Source organism: Toxorhynchites rutilus, chromosome 2, assembly GCF_029784135.1.
Source record: "Toxorhynchites rutilus septentrionalis strain SRP chromosome 2, ASM2978413v1, whole genome shotgun sequence".
In the NCBI taxonomy this organism is placed as follows: domain Eukaryota; kingdom Metazoa; phylum Arthropoda; class Insecta; order Diptera; family Culicidae; genus Toxorhynchites; species Toxorhynchites rutilus.
In genome coordinates this window covers 92,009,610-92,029,434 of record NC_073745.1, presented here as the reverse complement: position 1 = coordinate 92,029,434, position 19,825 = coordinate 92,009,610, and the positions used below count along the sequence as shown (strand labels likewise).

At 36.2% G+C, this 19,825-nt stretch overlaps 1 protein-coding gene across 4 annotated transcripts in view; it reads right to left on the bottom strand.

Moving 5' to 3' along the window:
- Positions 1-19,825, bottom strand: part of LOC129765166 (protein CBFA2T2) — a 223,200-nt gene that overhangs the window by 101,290 nt on the left and 102,085 nt on the right. For all 4 annotated transcript variants that reach the window (XM_055765078.1, XM_055765077.1, XM_055765080.1 and 1 more), the window contains one exon: positions 7,518-7,596. In XM_055765078.1, the coding sequence (XP_055621053.1) occupies positions 7,518-7,596 (79 nt within the window). The remainder of the gene's footprint in view (positions 1-7,517; positions 7,597-19,825) is intronic.

Below are 19,825 nucleotides of genomic sequence, written 5' to 3'. Positions count from 1 at the left end.
TAGGAACACATTTAAATATGAATTAAAGTAGTACTGATTCTCTAAATCTCAAAAGAAAACTTTTCAAAATTTAAATATTTTTTTAGTACTTCAATTTTTGATGAAACTTTTTTTGGATAATTTTTATTGATACACCTTAGTAAGATGCACATTTAGTATTTTTTTTCCAATTTTTTATCTCGAAGCTTTTGAGGATGGCGTGAAGTAAACGAAAAAGTATGTTTTTCACTATAGATCAGGGATGGCCAAACGGTAGTTCGCGGTCTACCGGTCGCCCGCGTAGGTATTCCAAGGCGCCCGCCACCTAGTTTAGGATAGTGTCACCTCCAAACGTAATGGATTAAATATCTCCCCACCTTTTCCTGTGATCAATTTATAAGGTGTTTGCGAAAACCTCAATAAAACATATTAGTTTTAAGATTTATAAATGTTCTGAAGAATTCAACTTCATTTTATCTTTCATGACTCAATTAGTTTCAACTAAACAGGTTCTTTTGAAACTATTTTTTAAGCTGTATGATTACTGATGAGAAAATAATCCGTGCTTATATTTCTGCCTTGATGAAGATATGGTTCGGCTAACTTTAGACTTACTAATTCGCCCAAGGATGTTGAAGTTCGCGTTTCATCCTTACCTAAGTAAGGGAACCCATTTATAACGTATTTAAATTGAATATCTACTGCTAACCAAAACTTTAGGCTAAATTTGTGCGGCTTATTTGTCATGTATTATGTGAATTTGCAGCAAGAAGGGAACAGTTGCTCGCCTATTGAAATATTTTAGTGAGGTTTATCACAGCATTGATTATTGTGTGTAAATTGATTCCATATTTCGGATATCACAGTAAATTTGTCGGTTCGTAAAAGTTTGGATCTTTCCGTTTTTTGTACCAAATCGGACAAATCGAATGATTTGCATGAATTCATCTCTGAGCGTGGTATTTGGTAACTTTATGGTTGAACTCTTTTGGATCTTTCCGTTTTTTGTACCAAATCGGACAAATCGAATGATTTGCATGAATTCATCTCTGAGCGTGGTATTTGGTAACTTTATGGTGGAACTCTTCCAATCTTTTTTAAAAACACGAAGTGTACAACTTCAGTACAACTCTTCACATGTTCTATCATGTTGTTCAAATGAATGATTCTTCTGCTTGTATACTTTCTTCAGATTCCAGAATCTCGATTCCATCTTTGTATCTCTTCATTTTCATCTTCTTCAGAACCAGAACACCCCTCACAAATACGAACTATGTTTTGTAAAATTTTATTTTCTCTTCTAGACTTATTTAGATTATAAAGAAGGTCTTTTGTAAGAATAGTTTGGAATTGAGATTCACAATAATATTCCTAATTCAAATATTAGTACAACTGAAACTTTCAGAATCTCTTCGCACTTTGACAACAATTGACATTCTGTTGTTTATCGCTTCTTTCATTTAAGATTACGATATCGGATAACGATGATAAATCAATGAAAACTAAATGTTTCAAAAAAAACTTCGCCTTTAATGGCTACAAATTTGTGTTTTAATCAAGTATTGTTATTTTAATTTTAAAACTATGATAAGTAAAATGAATTAATTGTGTAGATTTCTTTCAAGAAATATAGTCATGAAAAGAACAACAGTGAAGAGTGAGAAATTAGAAAATTTTAAAATTATATATTGGGCCCTATTATGTAATTCTAGTTGAACAGAATTTTGCTGTTATAGATACAGTCTGGTGAAAACTGTCGGCATAATTTTTCGAGCTGTTTTGTTGCATTCCTGATATATTGCTTTGGGAAACATTTCGCGTCATTTCAAAATAAGCAATGTGTTGCGAACACATGACGTTCGAGAAAGAACTCGTTTCGATAATATTCAATTTACATAATAGGGGCCAATATTTCCAATAGATAGATCTTATACCTCTAATTGCTAATTGAGGAATAAAATAATCATCTTGGGTATATTTTTATGGAAAATGAATGCTTTGTGTGACAATTTCCTTAAAAAATCAACGATGTTGATTAATGAGACTCAATTTTTAGTAATAATTATTTTTATTTTATGGATTAATGTATCATTGAACATTTATTAGTATGACCTATGTTTTTTCTTTAATTAACCCTCCTACACTCGAGCATACGATCTCACAGATCGAGAATAAATAGTTTTGTTTAGAGAAGGCTGAATTGAGTGGTTATTGGAACTGAATGAAGTTGATGAAAAAATATTTTCTGAAGTTGTTAATTATATATTTTCTTACTTTAAATAAACACAAATAACGCCTTAAAATACACAATAGCTAAATTACAGAGACACGCACAGTCTGTGACAGTATACGAGTTATGATTTTGTGCGCGAGTACAAATTGGTGAGGACTTTGTTTCATTATCTGTTAATTTTCTGATGATTTTTTGATACAATCAACGTTGGTAGACCGCAACCAAACATTTGAACAATTAGTCGCCCGTGATGCTCAAAAGTTTGGCCACCCCTGCTATAGATCATATAAAAAACTGCCAAAATTTCATATTTAATATCGTATACAATATTTGCCATAGAGCTAGTGATTTGGTTTAGGAGCACTTTTTACTCCCTTACCCGGCCAGGCCCTTTATTACTCAATGTCATTTTAATTCGTAGTCCTAACCCTAACTCAATCTTTTTTTTTTATAAATTTCCTTACATTTTCACTAAAACTGTATCCATAATATAAAATCATCATCAGACACAATTTTCGTTCAAGAATTTTCCCCACTTGCCGAGAATGTGTTACTTTTTTACATAGGGCACATATTTGATACGTTAGAACTAAATTTTATTTATATTTTTTATTTTGGAAGCGTATTTATTCCACCCAAAAATCCATTACCATTTATGCTTCACAGAAATGGAGCACGAAGAACAATGTTGTCTTTGTTGAATTGCGTGGCAAGGTTGCCACATTTGCACAACATGATTGGACTTGAGTCGAACGGATTACAGAATGCAAAATTGCGATCCGTTCGGGTAATTCTGACTTGAACAGATTTCAGAATACGGGTGGATAGTTGATCAGTAGACAGATCTGGAATTTCTGAGGAAATTACTCTATCGATTTATTCAAAGCGTACTTTGTCAACTAAACAAACTAAAAAAGTGTGTGAGGTAATTTTCGCTTTTTGTGTTGAACCGAATACATACAGCAATATGTGGTACCGAATCCGACCGAACTTCAATTTTTTTTAAACACATGCACTGTAATGTCATAGATATGCATTGGCCTGGAAATAATAGAGGCTGTGTCTACTTTGTTCATGATAGCGTCTCGCAAGTGGATGTATGCTTCGTCACACCGCTTTCGTTGATTGTATCGAAGGAATCGCAATCATTTGCTCTCCAATTTCGCGTACATATCGATCATTAATTGTTGTCCTGACCATGTCGAATCATCATTTGATAAACATAAAAAAATCGAGCTCTTGTTTGTTTCGGCTCCCCTAACCGCATGTTCATAAATATTAATTCAAAATGAGAAATAATGTCCTTAATAAATGAAGTACTTGTGGCGGAGTCTCATTGTTTGATGTTTATGTAATACCCGTATTGTCCCTTCAGAACGACTGGGGGATTTTTCGTCAAAGATAGCATTCTGACTCACATATATTCTAGAGATTTTCACTCAGAATACATTCAAGGCGTATTGCTTGGCTTAACTAACTAAGAACTAAGAGCTACTAAAAATGACGCAAGTTATACTACATTGAGAAGGCAAACGTTGGAAACGTTAGTGTGATTGATGAAAAACATGGAATGAGTCGTATAAAAGGTGTGTGTCAACGATGAATTCCAGATTATTGTTTTTTCTTCGAATCACAATTTCTCGCGTCGCTGTGCAGTCACTTTCCGTGATTCTAGCAACACTTACGTATTGAATCTACATACGAGCTCTCCAGCTAGTTTTTTTTTATCAGAATTCATGACAATAGCGTGATTGTCATTTTGTAATCCGAGCATATGTGATTTGAAGAATTTCAATAATTCATTATGCTCATTCAAAAGGGTTTCTAGGAGACCGGTGATGCGCCTGGCTTTAAGCGAATTAAGGTTATTTGCACATGCCTGGATGAAAGTTCGGTGAAACGCCATTTGTCATTTAACAACGTAAATATATTCGTTCTGTTTGAAAAACGAACGACGGTTAAATTATTTGAATATTATTTATACAAAAAGACTAAAATCGCGGTTATAAATAGAGAATGGGTAGTGTACGAAATCAAATTTAAGAGAAAAAATATTCATATTTTTTGCATAGGGACACCCTAATCGGTAATAAATATATAGTAAAATATATACTAATCGGTATATAGTTTAAGTTTATAGTTGAAGAACTGTTCTCATGCCTACCAAGTATTTGGTGTATATTTTCATCAAAATCGGTCATTTTAATTAATACTTAGTTCATATTTTTATGCAAAATAACAATCATTGAATGTATTTTGAGTGACAAGTTTTAGAATACGCGTGTCCACATGGTTAGTCGGAAAATCCCTTTTGACGAAAAACCCCTAACTCAAAGTGAGAATCGAACCCGAATCCCCGGCATGACAGTGTATGACGATAACCACCCAATCACGGAAGACACTTTTTGCTACAAAAATTCTTAGGGTTCTGACATTAATAATTTAGCTAAGCTAAACATCGTGCAATTGTACACCAAAGCAAAACAAAATATAAGAAGCGAGCCAGTAAACTGTGCCTACGTTGCGGAAAAGCGAATGTTTTCGCTCTGCTACCGTGCGGATTGGTCGTATCATGTTCTTTGTTTCTGAATGCATCCTCAGAATGTTCAAAATAGACTCAGAGTTTGCACTGACGCACAAAGCAAAGCAGAATAGAACATTAGCAATTTATGCTTCGCCTTTGCACCGGGTTAGATTATAAAAGTGATTTAATTTCACGATTTTTTTTTGTTTATGTGTGGCACTCTTGAGCAGCATCTCCATCGATAATTCTTGAACAAAAATGAACTCAAAACTAATTCATTGAATATTCTGGTAATGATTGTCATAAGGTAGGTTGAAGGATAATGTTTATTGGAAAAATATATCACGTCAATCCATCATTCCTAGTGAAAGTTATGGCTTCCGTTCTAACATATCCCGTGTTTCAACTTGCCCCTGTGTGCCTTATACTAGAGTACCAATGAATGGGACTTCCTAAAAAATGTTGATTCCAGCGAAAAAAATACCCTATGCAAAATTTCAGCTCAATAGAAACTTCATTTACTAGACGACAATTTTAGTTTTTCAAAAATCGAAAAACCACCTTAGGGGAAATACATGAAATTGGGGCTTAAAAAAATATTGCAACGTCGAGATCTTCTGTCATTCCGATTTGTTTTTGTCGAGAAAAAAATCACCAAATCTGGGTTTTCAAAAGAATTTTGTTTGATGCCAAATGTCGGTGATGTCGGTTTTGACAAAAAAAAATGCCTTGTCGTCGAGATCTACTGTGATCTACTGGTAGTTTTTTCATCCAAAAAGTAAATTTTTGACCAAAATTTTTTTTTTCTCAGAGAGTCGACGTTTCATGCAATTTGAAGAAAGGGCCTGGCCGGGTAAGGGAGAAAAAAGTGCCTCCAAACCAAATCACTAGCTGTATGGCAAATATTGTAAAGGATATTAAATAAGAAAATTTGGTAGTTTGGGGGCACTTTTTACTCCCTACCTAACTCTTTGGAAATATAAAAAAAAATTTTTGATACCGCGCAACACTGAAAAAAATCTGAGAAAAATCACACATATCTAGGAAAGCCGCAAGAGCACATTTAAATATGAATTAGAGTAGTACTGAATCTCTAAATCCCAAAAAATTTTTTTTAAGAATTTCAAGACTTTTTTTGGTACTAAAATTTTTGATGAAATTTTTTTTTGATAATTTTTCTTGATACACCGTAGTAAGATGCACATTCAGTATTTTTTTCAAATTTTTATCTCGGATCTTTTGAGGATACGTTTTTCACTATAGATCCTACGTCAAACCACATAGGGGTTTAAATAAACCACCAAACTTTCTTATTTAATATCCTTTACAATATTTACCATACAGCTAGTGATTTGGTTTGGGGGCACTTTTTACTCCCTCACCCGGCCAGGCCCTTTGGCATTAACATTTTTGGGTGATTTTTCGGTTTTCAAGAAACTCAAACTCTGACCTCTTTGCGACACTAGTGAATAAAGTCCGATTGAGTTGAAATTTTGTATATGGTATTTTTTCGTGGGAATGAACAATTTGCAGTAAGTCCGGTTCTAAAATTCGAAGATCACTTTTCCCACACATCCATTGGCACTCTAGAGTATATGCAAATAAACATACATTTTGATCAATGATTTTCATTTTAGTCTCGCTCTCACCAGCGAGCAGTCAAACAGCATTTCTTAGAGGCAAAGAGTTTACCTTAAAGTTATTTGTTAGATTTAATTACATTTAAAGGAGAGAGTTGGTTTTTCTCTTGGTGTGTGCGTTTGTGTACCGGCGCGTATCGTTTTTTATATGTTTTTTGTTTATGTTTGTTAGATTGTATTTTTTTCTATGCATTCGTGAATTTATGGTATTGAATCGGCTAACATTTGTCGCATCCACGAGAAATGTCTAAAACATCCATGTTTTGAACCATGGTTTGAGGAAGGAAAATCGAGTGAAGCCACCGACCCAATTAATCTTTGTTACACTTATGTTGTCAATTAACGATGGTATTTTTACGGACTAAAGAATAAAATTCATTGAAGGCGATTTGATGCTGATGAATATCGCCTTCAATTGCACCTACCTTTGCTAATGAGTCAGCACTCTCATTACCCGGAATTGAGCAATGTGAAGGGACCCAGACAAAGGTAATGAATAACATGATAGCGTTTGGTTGAAGCACTCAAAATTTCTCGTATTCTCTCAAGGAAGGGTTATACATTACGATTCCCTAATCCTTCAATGGTTGAAATAAATGAAAATTGGAAGCATTTCCATTATCACACATTTTTGTTCTGCTTTTTTGTATGCTTATCTACCCGCACCGCCAATAATAAGAAGCAAGTGTTATTTTATGTGAGAAAATCGAATGATGTTCTCTTGATCATATGCATTTCAGTTGCCCTGATGGATTCATATTTATTTTCCAGTTACCAAACGGGAAAAATACTTTAAATACGGGAAATGTTCGTGCCAGTGTGGATATGAATATAGTATTCGTAATTTTGGAATATGTACATACGCTGAAATCATCTAGATACGACAAAAAACTTTTCGTGGAAAACAATCTTTCAAATTCCAGTGGGAAGCATTATTGTAGCACATGCAAAGGCTCGATCCCACCTCATGTGAAATAGGAGCAAAACTGTTTATTATTTGTGTTGGATATGTGAGTAGAGAGGAGAAAATTTAGAGCGAGTTGGCACTAAAATAATGCGAAACGTATATAGTGCGTAGTATAATCTGAGAACAGAATCCTCCCACCGAGAAAAACCCAGGCTAATAAATCGCAAATCTTACCTTTAACTTTCCTTGTGCTAGTCTCATATGTATCTTTGTCGGGTATTTCCTCTTTGATTGCTTTTGCGTCCAACGCCATCTGCGGAAGGATGAAAAACCAGAAAAATATGTGTTACCATCGCGCTATCGTATAAATTTAAAACTGATTCAAAAACTTTGAATGAATAAATACAACACGCCCCAAAAACACTGCAGCAAGCACATCGAGGGGGCTAAACGCTCCATCGCGCGCCACAACTCAAACGCGATCAAATTGACATTCAACCCCTTTTTGCAATTAGAAAACCTGTCACCGACACGTTTCGCCATGATTGCGCACGCGGACGCAAATAGTCCAGCAGCAGCAGCAGCAGCAAGTGAACTGCTGCACGGGACGAACAGCCCGAAGGGGAAGCCCAAGACGTGGGGGTAGCGGGTCAGGGGCAGGCGAAACAAAAACAGCAACAAAAAAAAGTTTACAGCTGCTAGAAACAGCCGAACACAGCACGAAAAACCGTCAAAATCAAATCAAAGCAAAATGTTGTTTCCACTTGCCAGGCCCGGCCAGGCCAGCCAGAAGCAAGCAGAGCGCAGAGCAGCACACAACAGCCAACAGCTAAACACCGGCTGTTGTTGTTCCCTAAACACCCCTCCGAGCTTTACCACCACCCACAAATATATATATCGCCCGCCCGGAGGGGGCCTTGCGTCACTGCTGGCTGGCTGGCTGGCGCTGGTGGTGCTGCCATTTGCTCCGATATGCCACTCACAGATGGTTTCCATTCGCCAAACGCGCCGGGGAGTGTACCGGAGCGAGTTTGATGCTTGAGTTTGGGATGAAACGCCAAAACAGGCCGCCACCTTCGTCGTCGTCGTTATCGGGAGGTTTTGGCAGTATGCAATGAACGTTTAATTATTGTCGAAAACAAAATTCGTTCGTTTTGTTTGGGAAGAAGGTTGTTTTAGAATTTCCAATTAAAGGTAATTTGGTAGCCCTGACAAATGAGCGAACAGGTGCTGTGGATGAGTTAATGGAGCAAATAGAAAAAAAATGGTCTAAAAAGAGAAATAAAATGCACCTTTTCAGTAATTACACAATTATCAGACTGTATTCTCGAAATTGCTTGAATGTGAGAAACACGCAAAATCCACTGTTTCTCGATAATTGAATTATAGCAGCTGATAACGAAAAATTGCACATGCAAATTCACAGCATGCCAGTTCACACCATTGTCTTCTTATCGGCGTCATTTAAGGTGGATTTTTTTTCATACTCAACTTTGCTAGCGGTACAGATGCACAAACCGTGCACAAACGGTACAACAGAATAAATGCACATAGGAAAATGAACGAAATTCTGTTGATTTTTTTTTACCTGAACAGTAAACAAACGAAAAGAACGAGAAGATGTTATAGTTCGACCTACAAGCAGACGGATTACGGTCTTTGAGCCGATGTTGTTGTAGTAACATTCCGAACAGGCTATTGGCCATCGCCAAAAAATGATGTTGGTTTCGAAGCGATCAGTTTGTCTATCCATTCTATTTGAATTCTGAATTTCGGAGCGTAATCTGAATCAGTGGTGAATGTAGCTTCTTTCATGAATTTCGACTCGCGATTATAGGAAAGAGTACATTTTATTGTTAAAAAATCGGATGGTTTTTATATTTTAAACGATTAATGAGAAAGTGGCCTGATTACAGGATATGGGAAACTGGAACAGGAACTACTTTACAGGGACTGTTTATAGAACACTGAAAATAGTTCAGGATTCTATGAATTCTATATACAACTTGTTTTAATGCATTTTTCTCTTTCTCTTTCTCTTTCACTTTCTCTTTCGCAATCCTACTCAAAGTTATAGATATTAATTTCCCAAAAATAGGCTTTCTTCATTTATTTGACGTTCTTTCTGGGGCACACATAAAAATGTTTATTGGTGGTGGTTCTTTTTATTAGACACACACAATTTCAATTTACACTTCAATTGAAAATAAAAACACTACACTTAAAACAATATAAACACTAGTAAAAAACATCCTGAAAAAGAGAATAATAGTTCATAGTAAACGTTTTCTCTCATCGGAAAGTGAAATTCCGCAATATTAGAAGTCTAGGCGAAAACAGGCGGCATTGGAAAGGATAGAGGAACTATACAAATTCGGTACCCCGTGGGTAATTTGGTACCCACCCGGATCTCCGGCGGTATTGAGCGCATTCTGGTGGTGAATAAAAAAAAGTGTTCTAGTAATGTAGTAACAAACGTCAGATACCACAATATCTGTGTTTAAAAAAAAAAATAGTTTTGTTGTTTTTGAAATCTCGAAAATTTTTCATGTGCGTCTTTTGAAAAATCATTAAAAATCGAATAGTGAGCCGATTTTAAATATTAAAACTGATTTGGATCAAGAAATTGATGTTCTTCAACGAATTCGAGTAAGTGTATCGAGATTTTGATCACAAATTTCATAGATTTCATTCCAAACTGAAAATTCGGTATGCGGGTAATTTGGCACCCCAATGTATTTTCTTGAATAAACCGTTTTTTGTTCCACTTTGTTTTGTAAAATTTGCTTGCTTTTTCGTTGAGTTAATTTACGTAAGATAGTGTACTTCAGTTCTATTTTGTATGAAAATGTCAAGTCAAAAAAAAAAATGTTTTCAGTGCTTTCAGGACAATTCTTTTATTTTAAAAAAATAAAAAATGGAGTGCCAAATTTATACCCAGGCATCTCGGGTACTCGAATTTGAGTTGTTTCACTTCTATGCTCAAAGCTCCGAGCCAAATCAAGATTTTTGAAATCGGTTTGCGGGGAAATGTCCGCAATAGATCCCTTCATGAGCTGACGTAATATAACAAATTCCAAGCATTGGCCAAGAGCTAAGTCCAAAAAAACAAAATGGGGTACCGAATTTTTACCAGTTCCTCTATATATTTTTGTATTTGAGTAAACTAAATTTGAAATCACGAGTTTTTCGGTAAAAAAAAGCATCAATAACTTTAAATAGGATTCGAAGACAGTATTGATGCGAAAAAAGCCGTTTTTTCATGGTTACCCTAATGCAACCTAAATAAAAAACGATAAAAACAACTTTGTCGATTTTTTCCAAAAATAAAGTTCTTCGAGATGACAGTAGATCTCGACGTTTCATGCAATTTTAGGACATTTGGAATCAACAATTTTTTTAAAAACCCGAACTCCTCGATTTTCCTCCCTTGGAGGATTTTTCGATTTTCAAAAAAACTCAAACTTTGACCGCATTGCGCCACTCTCTCTTAAGTACGATTGAGCTGAAATTTAGCATAGGATGATTTTTCGAGGTGGCGAAATTTTTTTTGAAATTTTAGGGTTGATTTTTTCCCGTACATTCATTGGCACCCTGACGCACACATTATTGTCTTTATTCGTTGCTAAAGGCAGATCGAAGTGGTTATAAAATGTAGAATAACGGTGCAGGGGGAATAGAGTATAATGGTGTGAACTGTGGAAAAAACCTCTGCGATAGCTTTCGCGATTAAATCGCGATGATATCGTCAGCCGCTTTCATAAAACGGCCCTTTTAAGAACCACCATTCTACTAAAGAGTTACATCGATGCATCCTAGAGTGATATCCATTGTAAGAAAAACGGAATTAATTTTTATAATTTTTTGCCAGAAGGAAGCTTGTGTGAATTCAAGAGTGTGCTCGGACTTATTGGTGACTTTTTCCGTTTCGTCATTCAATTTTCGAGAGTTCTATCATTTCTTCCGGGTTAAAAGTGGCGTCAAACTGCACCGCATTTAAGCCGGATGCGAAAAGATATTTTCCAGTGATAAGAACTATTTTCTTTAGTGGAAACCTGAAGGTGAAGATGAGATTCGCAACGATTGCTGTCGCTGACACAACCGATTCGGTTAGGATTTACTGTTGCTGTTCCACGAAGGGTGTTGCATAACAGAATTTGTGTTTCTTTTCTTCGGAAAATAATGTTTTTAACGTAACTTTATACAGCGAGCAATCAACAGTACATGTTTACGCTCAGAGTTCATCTAACAATTTGCTCAAATTAACTGTTTATTGCTTTGCGAATAGTCCGCGCCTCTCAGTGCAAGCATTTTTTCGTCGGCCCTTGTCAGTGCTGCCAAATATTTGTACCGAAGAGTTCATTCTTAAATTTCTATAATATTCATTTTCGCCGGCAATCATTTTTAGTCCTACAATAACAACGCGGTAGTGTCGCGGATACTACCCTTCTAATTTGTGGTGCTCAGAGGGAAAGGGGTGTAAGTGACGTGATCGATTTCTCTTCATCGACTTTTTCTTTAGTTAATAACTAAAATTTCTCGATTTCTCTTCATCGACTTTTTTTTAGTTGATAGCTCAACTGCAAACCCGTCTCAATTTGAGAGTCCGACAGATGAGGTTCTGACCTATCTTTCAAATTGTCAAATACAGCTGGGGATGCGTTTGCAGTTAAGTTATGACCAAAAGAGAGAGTCAATGTAGAGAAATCGATGATGTTACTTACATCCCTTGCATTTTGAGCCCATAACTTGTTTTAACGTTTTTTTTTTTGTTTTTTGCCAACAAAGTATTATCTTGGCTCTGCAATCGTGATAGATTTGTGAATGACGTATGAAGGTATCCCTTTGCTGATGAATTCAAATTCAACAGTGATTTTATGCGTCCTAGATTGTTTACCTCTGTAAAGCAACATGATGTCGTGAAAGTTATATGAAGATGAGCTTTATGTTGTAGCAACGCGTTAGAACAGGTCGATTCTATTTGAGGGGCTTAGAATGCAAGGGGTGTAAGTGACTTGATCGATTTCTCTTCATCAACTTTTTATTTAGTTAATAACTCGACTTCAAAAACGTTCCAAATTAAGTTTGCTACAGAATCCGATGGATGAGGTTCTGACCTATCTTCCACATTGTCAAATACAGCTGGGAATATATTTGCAGCGAAGTTATGACCAAAAGAGAGAGTCGATGTAGAGAAATCGATCAAATCACTTACACCCCTTTCATTCTAAGCCCCTCATTTGTGATCTGGGCGCCAAACTACACCTGAGACTACGTTTTCATGAATGATCGACCACAATGTGTGAGCCGTTTTCGGTGCCCGGATCCTTCCGAAGGCAGACGAATGTACACACCATCGATATACTGCAGTTTGGTGCGCATCATCCTTGAGCATGCAGTTTCAATTTGGTAGCACATGCTGCCGAGCGAGAACAGAAAAATATTGTATACTTTGCAACAGCTTCCATGGAGTTACACAGCAAACTTGCCTGAATACGCTTCATGTTGCTTGATCACTAACTTGGAGACTAAATAGTTCGTCGACTTAAACTCAAAAAAAATATTATGTTCGAGATTATAGAAGAGAATATCGATTGTCCCGAACTCCTGGAGTGGATTAACTTCAATGTTTCTCCGCGAATGGTTTGAAGTTTTTCTGCCATCAATCTGTCGCTACAAAAAAATAATTAAAAACAAAATAGTTCATATAGCTTCTGCCTAAGGGCACTTAGTAATGCAAATAGCTGAAATAGCTGTTCAAGTACCTTTTAGCTTGTTTCCACGTTCTTCTAATGTTAGAACTGGGCTTTCATGCAATAATGTTTTCAATTCTTCGGATTTTTCGGCTGCTCTGTGCGTGGTTTGTCATACACACCGAATTCTTTTTTTACGTGACTGATGCGTGCGCGTAAAAAAATCACGTAAGAAAAATCGCGTCATTTCGAGAGAATCGCGTAAAAAAAAAGATAGTCCTATCACCGGCGCGCGCTCGTCACAACCATATTCGCACACGCTCTCGCAGAATTTCTTTTCTTCTCTTTCTCTTCCCAACGAAGCAACGGTAGGCAATGCCGAATCGCGAAATAGTGTGAAAAAAACGCGAGTAAATCGTGAAATTTCAAGAGAATCGCGTAAAATAAAATTACGTGAAAAAGTCGCGTAAAAATAATCCAGTGTACCGTTCTGAATCATATTTCGGACAACATCATATTTCGGACACTTTGTTCTAATATCTTGAAAAGCTTAATGCCTTGATGATATAACTATAAAATTAATATCACAATTGCTCCTTTAGAGTAATGCCTTGGTTTCACTATCATTTCATATGAAAATTACATTTGAATTATAACATAATCGGCAAAACTCTGAAAACACTACTCACTATTGTTTGTGTTTGACGTTTGCTTAGCGTGAGCATGTAGAATTTACCCGTTCATAAATATTTAAATTTCTCCCGTGTTTCATCAGTTCTCATCATCGTTAACAGTTTACTGTGATTGCTTGATAAGTGTTTCACAGTTGATTATAAAATGTAATCAGTTGTAATGTAATTTTCACCCAAAAAAGTACGAAATAAAGTGTTCGAAATTTGAATTCAATCTGTCCGAAATTTGATTTAGTGTCCGAAGTTTGATTCATATTCACTTCATTTGAAAAGCCTTTTATTCGATGATTTTTTTTATGTTTTCAATCAAATAGGTAGAAAGCTTAAAAGCATATTGAACTAATTTATTAAAAATATCAACCAAATACTACCTGTGCACAAAGTTTAGATCTGTTTTCTGCATCATGTGCCTTAAGCGTCCGAAATATGATTCAGAACGGTACATTAAAATTATTTCTTTTTATTTGTCTACAAAGGGTCCACGCACATTTGAAACGCTGCGATTAATTTGAGTTTCTCTAGTATTTTTTTGAATCAAGCTAAGAGTGTAAAGGATCCCAGTAGACATAAGTTCATTGGCTTCTTCGTAGCAAGCGCGTCGTTATTCGCTCGAAACTAAAATCCCGCTCTATCCTATCAAATTCATGGGTAGAGATCAGGATCGAGGAAACTTTACAAATTTGTTAGTGAAGCATGATTGCATGGAAACGGACGACAAAAAGTACTGCTTGGTAGTTTTCGATGAAATTCCTAGGTAGAGATCAGGGTCCAACATTTGCGAAAACGAAACATGAAAATAGACTCTCCCCTCAGGCGCTCCGCTCCGAGTAGAACTATTTCGGCATTCGCCGTCAATATGGTTACATGAAAACAACACCAGTCATCCTCGCTCTTCAATTCATTTCTAGTCAATTCAGTTCTAGCAAATGGTTATTCAAATTGACGTGACGAATGAATACAAATCTGCCTCTTCATTCAACCACTTCAATCCACCACTCTTACTCCACCTTGATAAAAAATTAATATAAATATAAAATACATATGAAATGAAACGAAAACCTGATTTCTGATGCAAAAAACTGGTTACACCATTACTGGACGGCCATTGTTTACCTACCGTGAACTCAAACATCGATACATGCCAAACGGAAATAGAGTACCAGGTATATCGAATGCAAAGACCGATGGCTTCATAGTCCCTTGACTATCCTTAGTTGAATATGACTTTGCCTACCTCTGGTAGAGATATCTCGGTTGACCGGAAAAGTATCTCAGAATAATGTAAAATAGTTGAAGTCTAAATTACTCAAGAAGTTCCTTTTTTCTTATCTTATTTTCTGTTGTGGTTTGAAAAGCGATACTTTCGTTACTTCTGGAACTATGAACCAGAAAATTTACCGACAAAGCAAATTTCTACGGAAACGGTTGCCTTTTCTGGATCAGCATTGAACAAATTATCTATTGTCAAGCTGTCACTACTCAAATTCCACCGAACGATGGTACAACGAAAATGGCGTTACAGTGGTTTCAAGGCAAGGATATCAATTCGGTCAATATTCCGGAGTTATTGCTAATCGGTCAATTGTGTAACCCATGCTTGAGGGAAAAGGTGAAACTAGCAATTGAATTGAAGGGTGCGAAGTGGAAATGGATTTCGGCAACCAAACAAGGGAACAGGTATCGTGCAAAAGATGCCGATGAAATTTGGAGCAATGGTTTATGTTAACACATCGCGGATCGCTCACAAGTTTTCTCGTGTTTCGCGTTCCGTCTGTTACGGGTGGATCACGAAATAACCCGTGTTTTCTACACTTGAAGGTTAAATCCATGGTTTGCCAAGAATCTAACAAGGCCTATCGATGGCTCGCCTTCGTCTCATCCACATCGAAGGAAATGATCTTATTCGTGGAATCCGAACAAATGAAGCGTTCAAGTTTGCCCCAAAACGTGCGGTCCTTAATATGAAAACTGAAATAATGGTCCTTCAATAATCATAATACCTACTCACGTCTATCTAATGGTAACTATGGAAAACTATGCAAAATAAAACGCAGTTTTAAGTCTCCACAAGATTTTCGTGTCCGGAATTTTGCGTGTTCAACCAATACAAGGGTAATGTACAACACACTTCTTCAAATAACATTTCACTTTGTTTCACACCATTGTTTACTTTTGATCACGGTCTTTACACTGTCACACTGTCATTCGAGTGAACCCACACATGTTCTTTTTTTTTACTCTGCCAAACAATAATAATAAATGATTTATAACTTTAAAATACAGGTGCCCTTTTCACGCGCACAAACACAATACTCCTGCTCTGTCAGTTACCATAACGGGATCGAATACTTCGATCTTGTCGTAGGGTAAATGATGTCGGTTTGTCGGTATGTTTGTTGGTTTGTCGGTTTGTAAATACAAACTGATTTTTCTTCACGAAAATCACATATAATCGAGACGAGTTTGGGTTTCTTGAAAAACCCCAAGTCTCTAGCTGCTAGTAATATCATAAGGCGTTCAAATTATGCATTTTTTACGTTTTATAACGATTTTCGTATAAGAGGAATTATGATCATGGTTTGTCCAGCTTTGATCAAGGTTTGTCCGAAAAATGATCATGGATTGTCCGGTTTTAGAAATCAACATTTTGGAATGAAAAGAATCGAATTTTCTAGTAGGTGTTGCATTTTTCATTGCTTGAGTTTACTGTCATCATATCGATCCTTTCATGATATAGGCTTTCTTGTAAATGTTGCTTTTTCTTGGGCATCTTAAAGGTGAACAGCACTCAACACAGAGAAACTTTATTTCTGCTTCGCGCGAAGGACAACATAAACAAACTGCAACGCGCCAAGCGTCTGCCATAGTAATTACCGGGACAAACCAACATCAGTGAATCGGACAAACCATGATCAGAGTTGAGGTTATCGAGACGTATTAATTAAATGATTTAGATATATAAATTTGATACAAATGGTGTTTACAATATTTGGTCGGTGCTCAGACAGATCGGATTAAGTAACAAAATAAGAAAAAAATTAGATCATAATAGCAAACAATCAAGAATTTCTTAACTTACATTCTTCTTTTATCAGATCACACTTATGTAGCGAATAGCCAGGTTAATTTCATAAATTTATTTTGTCTGATCAGCGAAAACTGATAATAGTATGCAGTCAGAGTAAACCAAGTGCATATGACCATAGCGATTATAGAGCGAATATTGGATTTCTCCGCATCGGAAGATTTTTTCCTTTGTCCTTCAGTGAACACGAAAAAGTAATTCATACTGAAACCCAATGTATACACTCTGTCCAACTTCTATAAGACCTGACCCTGATTATATCTCGTTGTGACACAAACAGTTAGAATTTCAACAAGATATATTCACACATTGTAGAATGTTTAGAATAAAGTATATTTAACGTCAATTTCGTTCGAAAGAGTTGTTTGTTCGTTTGTTGTTCTTGAATAAGATAATTTCAGCTGTCCAGTTTCTATAAGACCATTTCAAAATTCATAAGTATAATCAATGAAAAATTCAAAACAATCGGCTGATTTACATGTCAATAATTGGCAACCATACCATTTCGGCAAATAACCTGGAAAATTCGTCTTGGAATATTATACCCAAATTCCGCTGAACGGATTTCTCGACATTTTTCGTGTTTCTGAAATTGCGACCTTGCGCTCTTCAATCTTGGTGTATTGTTTTCCCCCAGTGTAGATTCTGCGTACAAGGATCCCCTAAAGATTTTCAATAGGATTCTAGTGTGGAGAGTCCTCAAAATATTGCTTAGTTTCGTTACTGGTATGAATAATAGCATTATTTTGATGGAATGTGAATTTATCGTGACGATATCCACGCAAAAACGGTAGAAGAGAGGATTCCAGAACATGTATGCAATCCTTGAATGAAGTGAAAACCATCTTGAGCTTCCCGGTTGCACAGAATCCCGCCCAAACCATACACGAGCATCCGCCAAAATTCCTGGTTGAAAAATACGGTTCCTTCTTCGGTAAATCACGCCAGTACTCGTTGAAACCATCAGGACCATCCAAATTTAACTTTTTTTTTGTCAGTGAAGATCAGGACTCTGCATAATAATAGTCAACTGAGGATAGTCAGCTGACTATCTGACTGACTATATCCGTAGTCAGTTTATTAATGACTTTTGGCTTCTTCACGCCGAACGACTAAACAGTCAGTCGGGCGTTTAGTCGCTATCCCCCTATAAACCGTCCATTGATGGGGTAACTTCTTTTTTGCATCAGAAATCATGTTTTCGTTCCTCTTTATATGAACGTAGAAATAAGATTACGTACGCGGGTATACATTTCGTTCCTAGGGGAGTAGAAATGTGGATTGAAGTCAGTTGAATATAAATAAATAACCACTGACTGGACTAGTTCACCAGTCATCCTCGCTAGTCAGCGCTAGTCAATTCATTTTCTAGTCAAGTCACTTTTTGTTGTGGGCGACTACTGAAGCAATTCTAGTCGAAGCGAAGCTACTGAGAGTAGAGTCGGTCTTCATTTTTCACCTTCGAAGATTTCGAGCTCTGGTGAAGATAACCTCCTTCATCATTCAAGAACTTTTCGTTATAGCAAAATGTAGTCTTCTGGAAACATTCTTTAACATACCATATCCCACTGTCGGTTCATGTGAGCTTTGGCAAAATTCCGACGTCTTCCTATGTGAGATGGTGAGGAGTTTTAACCTTTTAAACCGTCTTTATGTGAGGATTTTTACCAAAACTTGACGAATTGTCACTCGAGTATCATTTAAATTGAATATTGCTTTATTTGCGTAAGCGATTTAGGGGTATTCGAAGTTGTTCTAGCTATTTCCCGTATATCCCGGTCAGAGAGCTTCGATTTACGTGGAGCTCTCTCCTTCTTACTGAATCCTTGAGGATACGTCAAATAATTGAGCACTACTTGAGCTTGTCCAATCCGTCAAGTACTTTCTCTGATACCAACATTTTTTTTGTGAAATTCGTCGATTTGTCTTTCTTCTCTCTTCGTGAGCACATTTCCCTTCGGCATTTTCCAGATTTATTGATCAAAACAACCAAAACAATGGAAAATGTAACTGGTCTTATAGAAACTTGACAATTGAAACATACAAAAACATTCGTTGACGCTCAGCGCTTGTACACACACATATGAAAATCATGCAGTGTATGGTAGTCACCAACACCTACACACTAGAATATAAATTGAAGCATTGTTTGTTTACAATGACCCAAAGCAGTAAAATCATCACCTGGTCTTATATAAGTTGGACAGGGTGTATGCTTTTCAGACAATTCAGAGTTATTGAAAAATTAATCGAATATATTATTATATTTTGTTCAAACCAAGTGCCAGAGAGTAAAAAATTGTAATCACTAAACTTTTATTGATCCATTTCAAATCCAACCATGGTCTTTCATTGACTGAAGTACTCTTTTTCATAATCACGCTAACCCGTTTGTCGTTCAAAAATTGTACAGGGTCTTTTAGATTAAACGCTCACGCAACAAATTTCAATACGGTACAAAAGTGAACCGATTTTTTTTTTTGAAAAAGACAATAAAGCTTATTTTAGGACTTTTTTGATGTGAACAAAATTCTTCATGCACAACTCTGACTTTACGACTTCGATGCTGTTGAAAATCCGAGTTATTTTTTCTTTGAGTTCCTCCAAATGTTATGGCTCATTAACATAGCAACGGTCCTTCACGTACCCCCAGAGGAAGTAATCGAAAGAGATATGTTGAAATTCTTACCATAAGAGGACAAAGTTTCATTAAGGCTTCGGTTGCTCGAGTAATACGATTTCACTAAAAATACACGTTCTTGTAAATTGTACACCACTTCAAACTTTGGGTTTGATTCATCCGGAATCATAATTATGTTATTTAATCCGGTCTGACTGAACACCGACCATATGTAAGTGTTATAGTCCAGAAAAGATCCGAATACGTACCAAATAATAATCTGGTTATTGACTAAAAGTCAGCTCAAACGAGAGGCGCTTTGACACCAATAGAAGGTGGATTTTATAAACCTTCAAAACATGTGAATCCGTAAAAATATCCCATAAAACTACTGTAAATCATGAAAAACATAATTCTATTTATATTTTTTGAAACATTTGAATACTCGATTT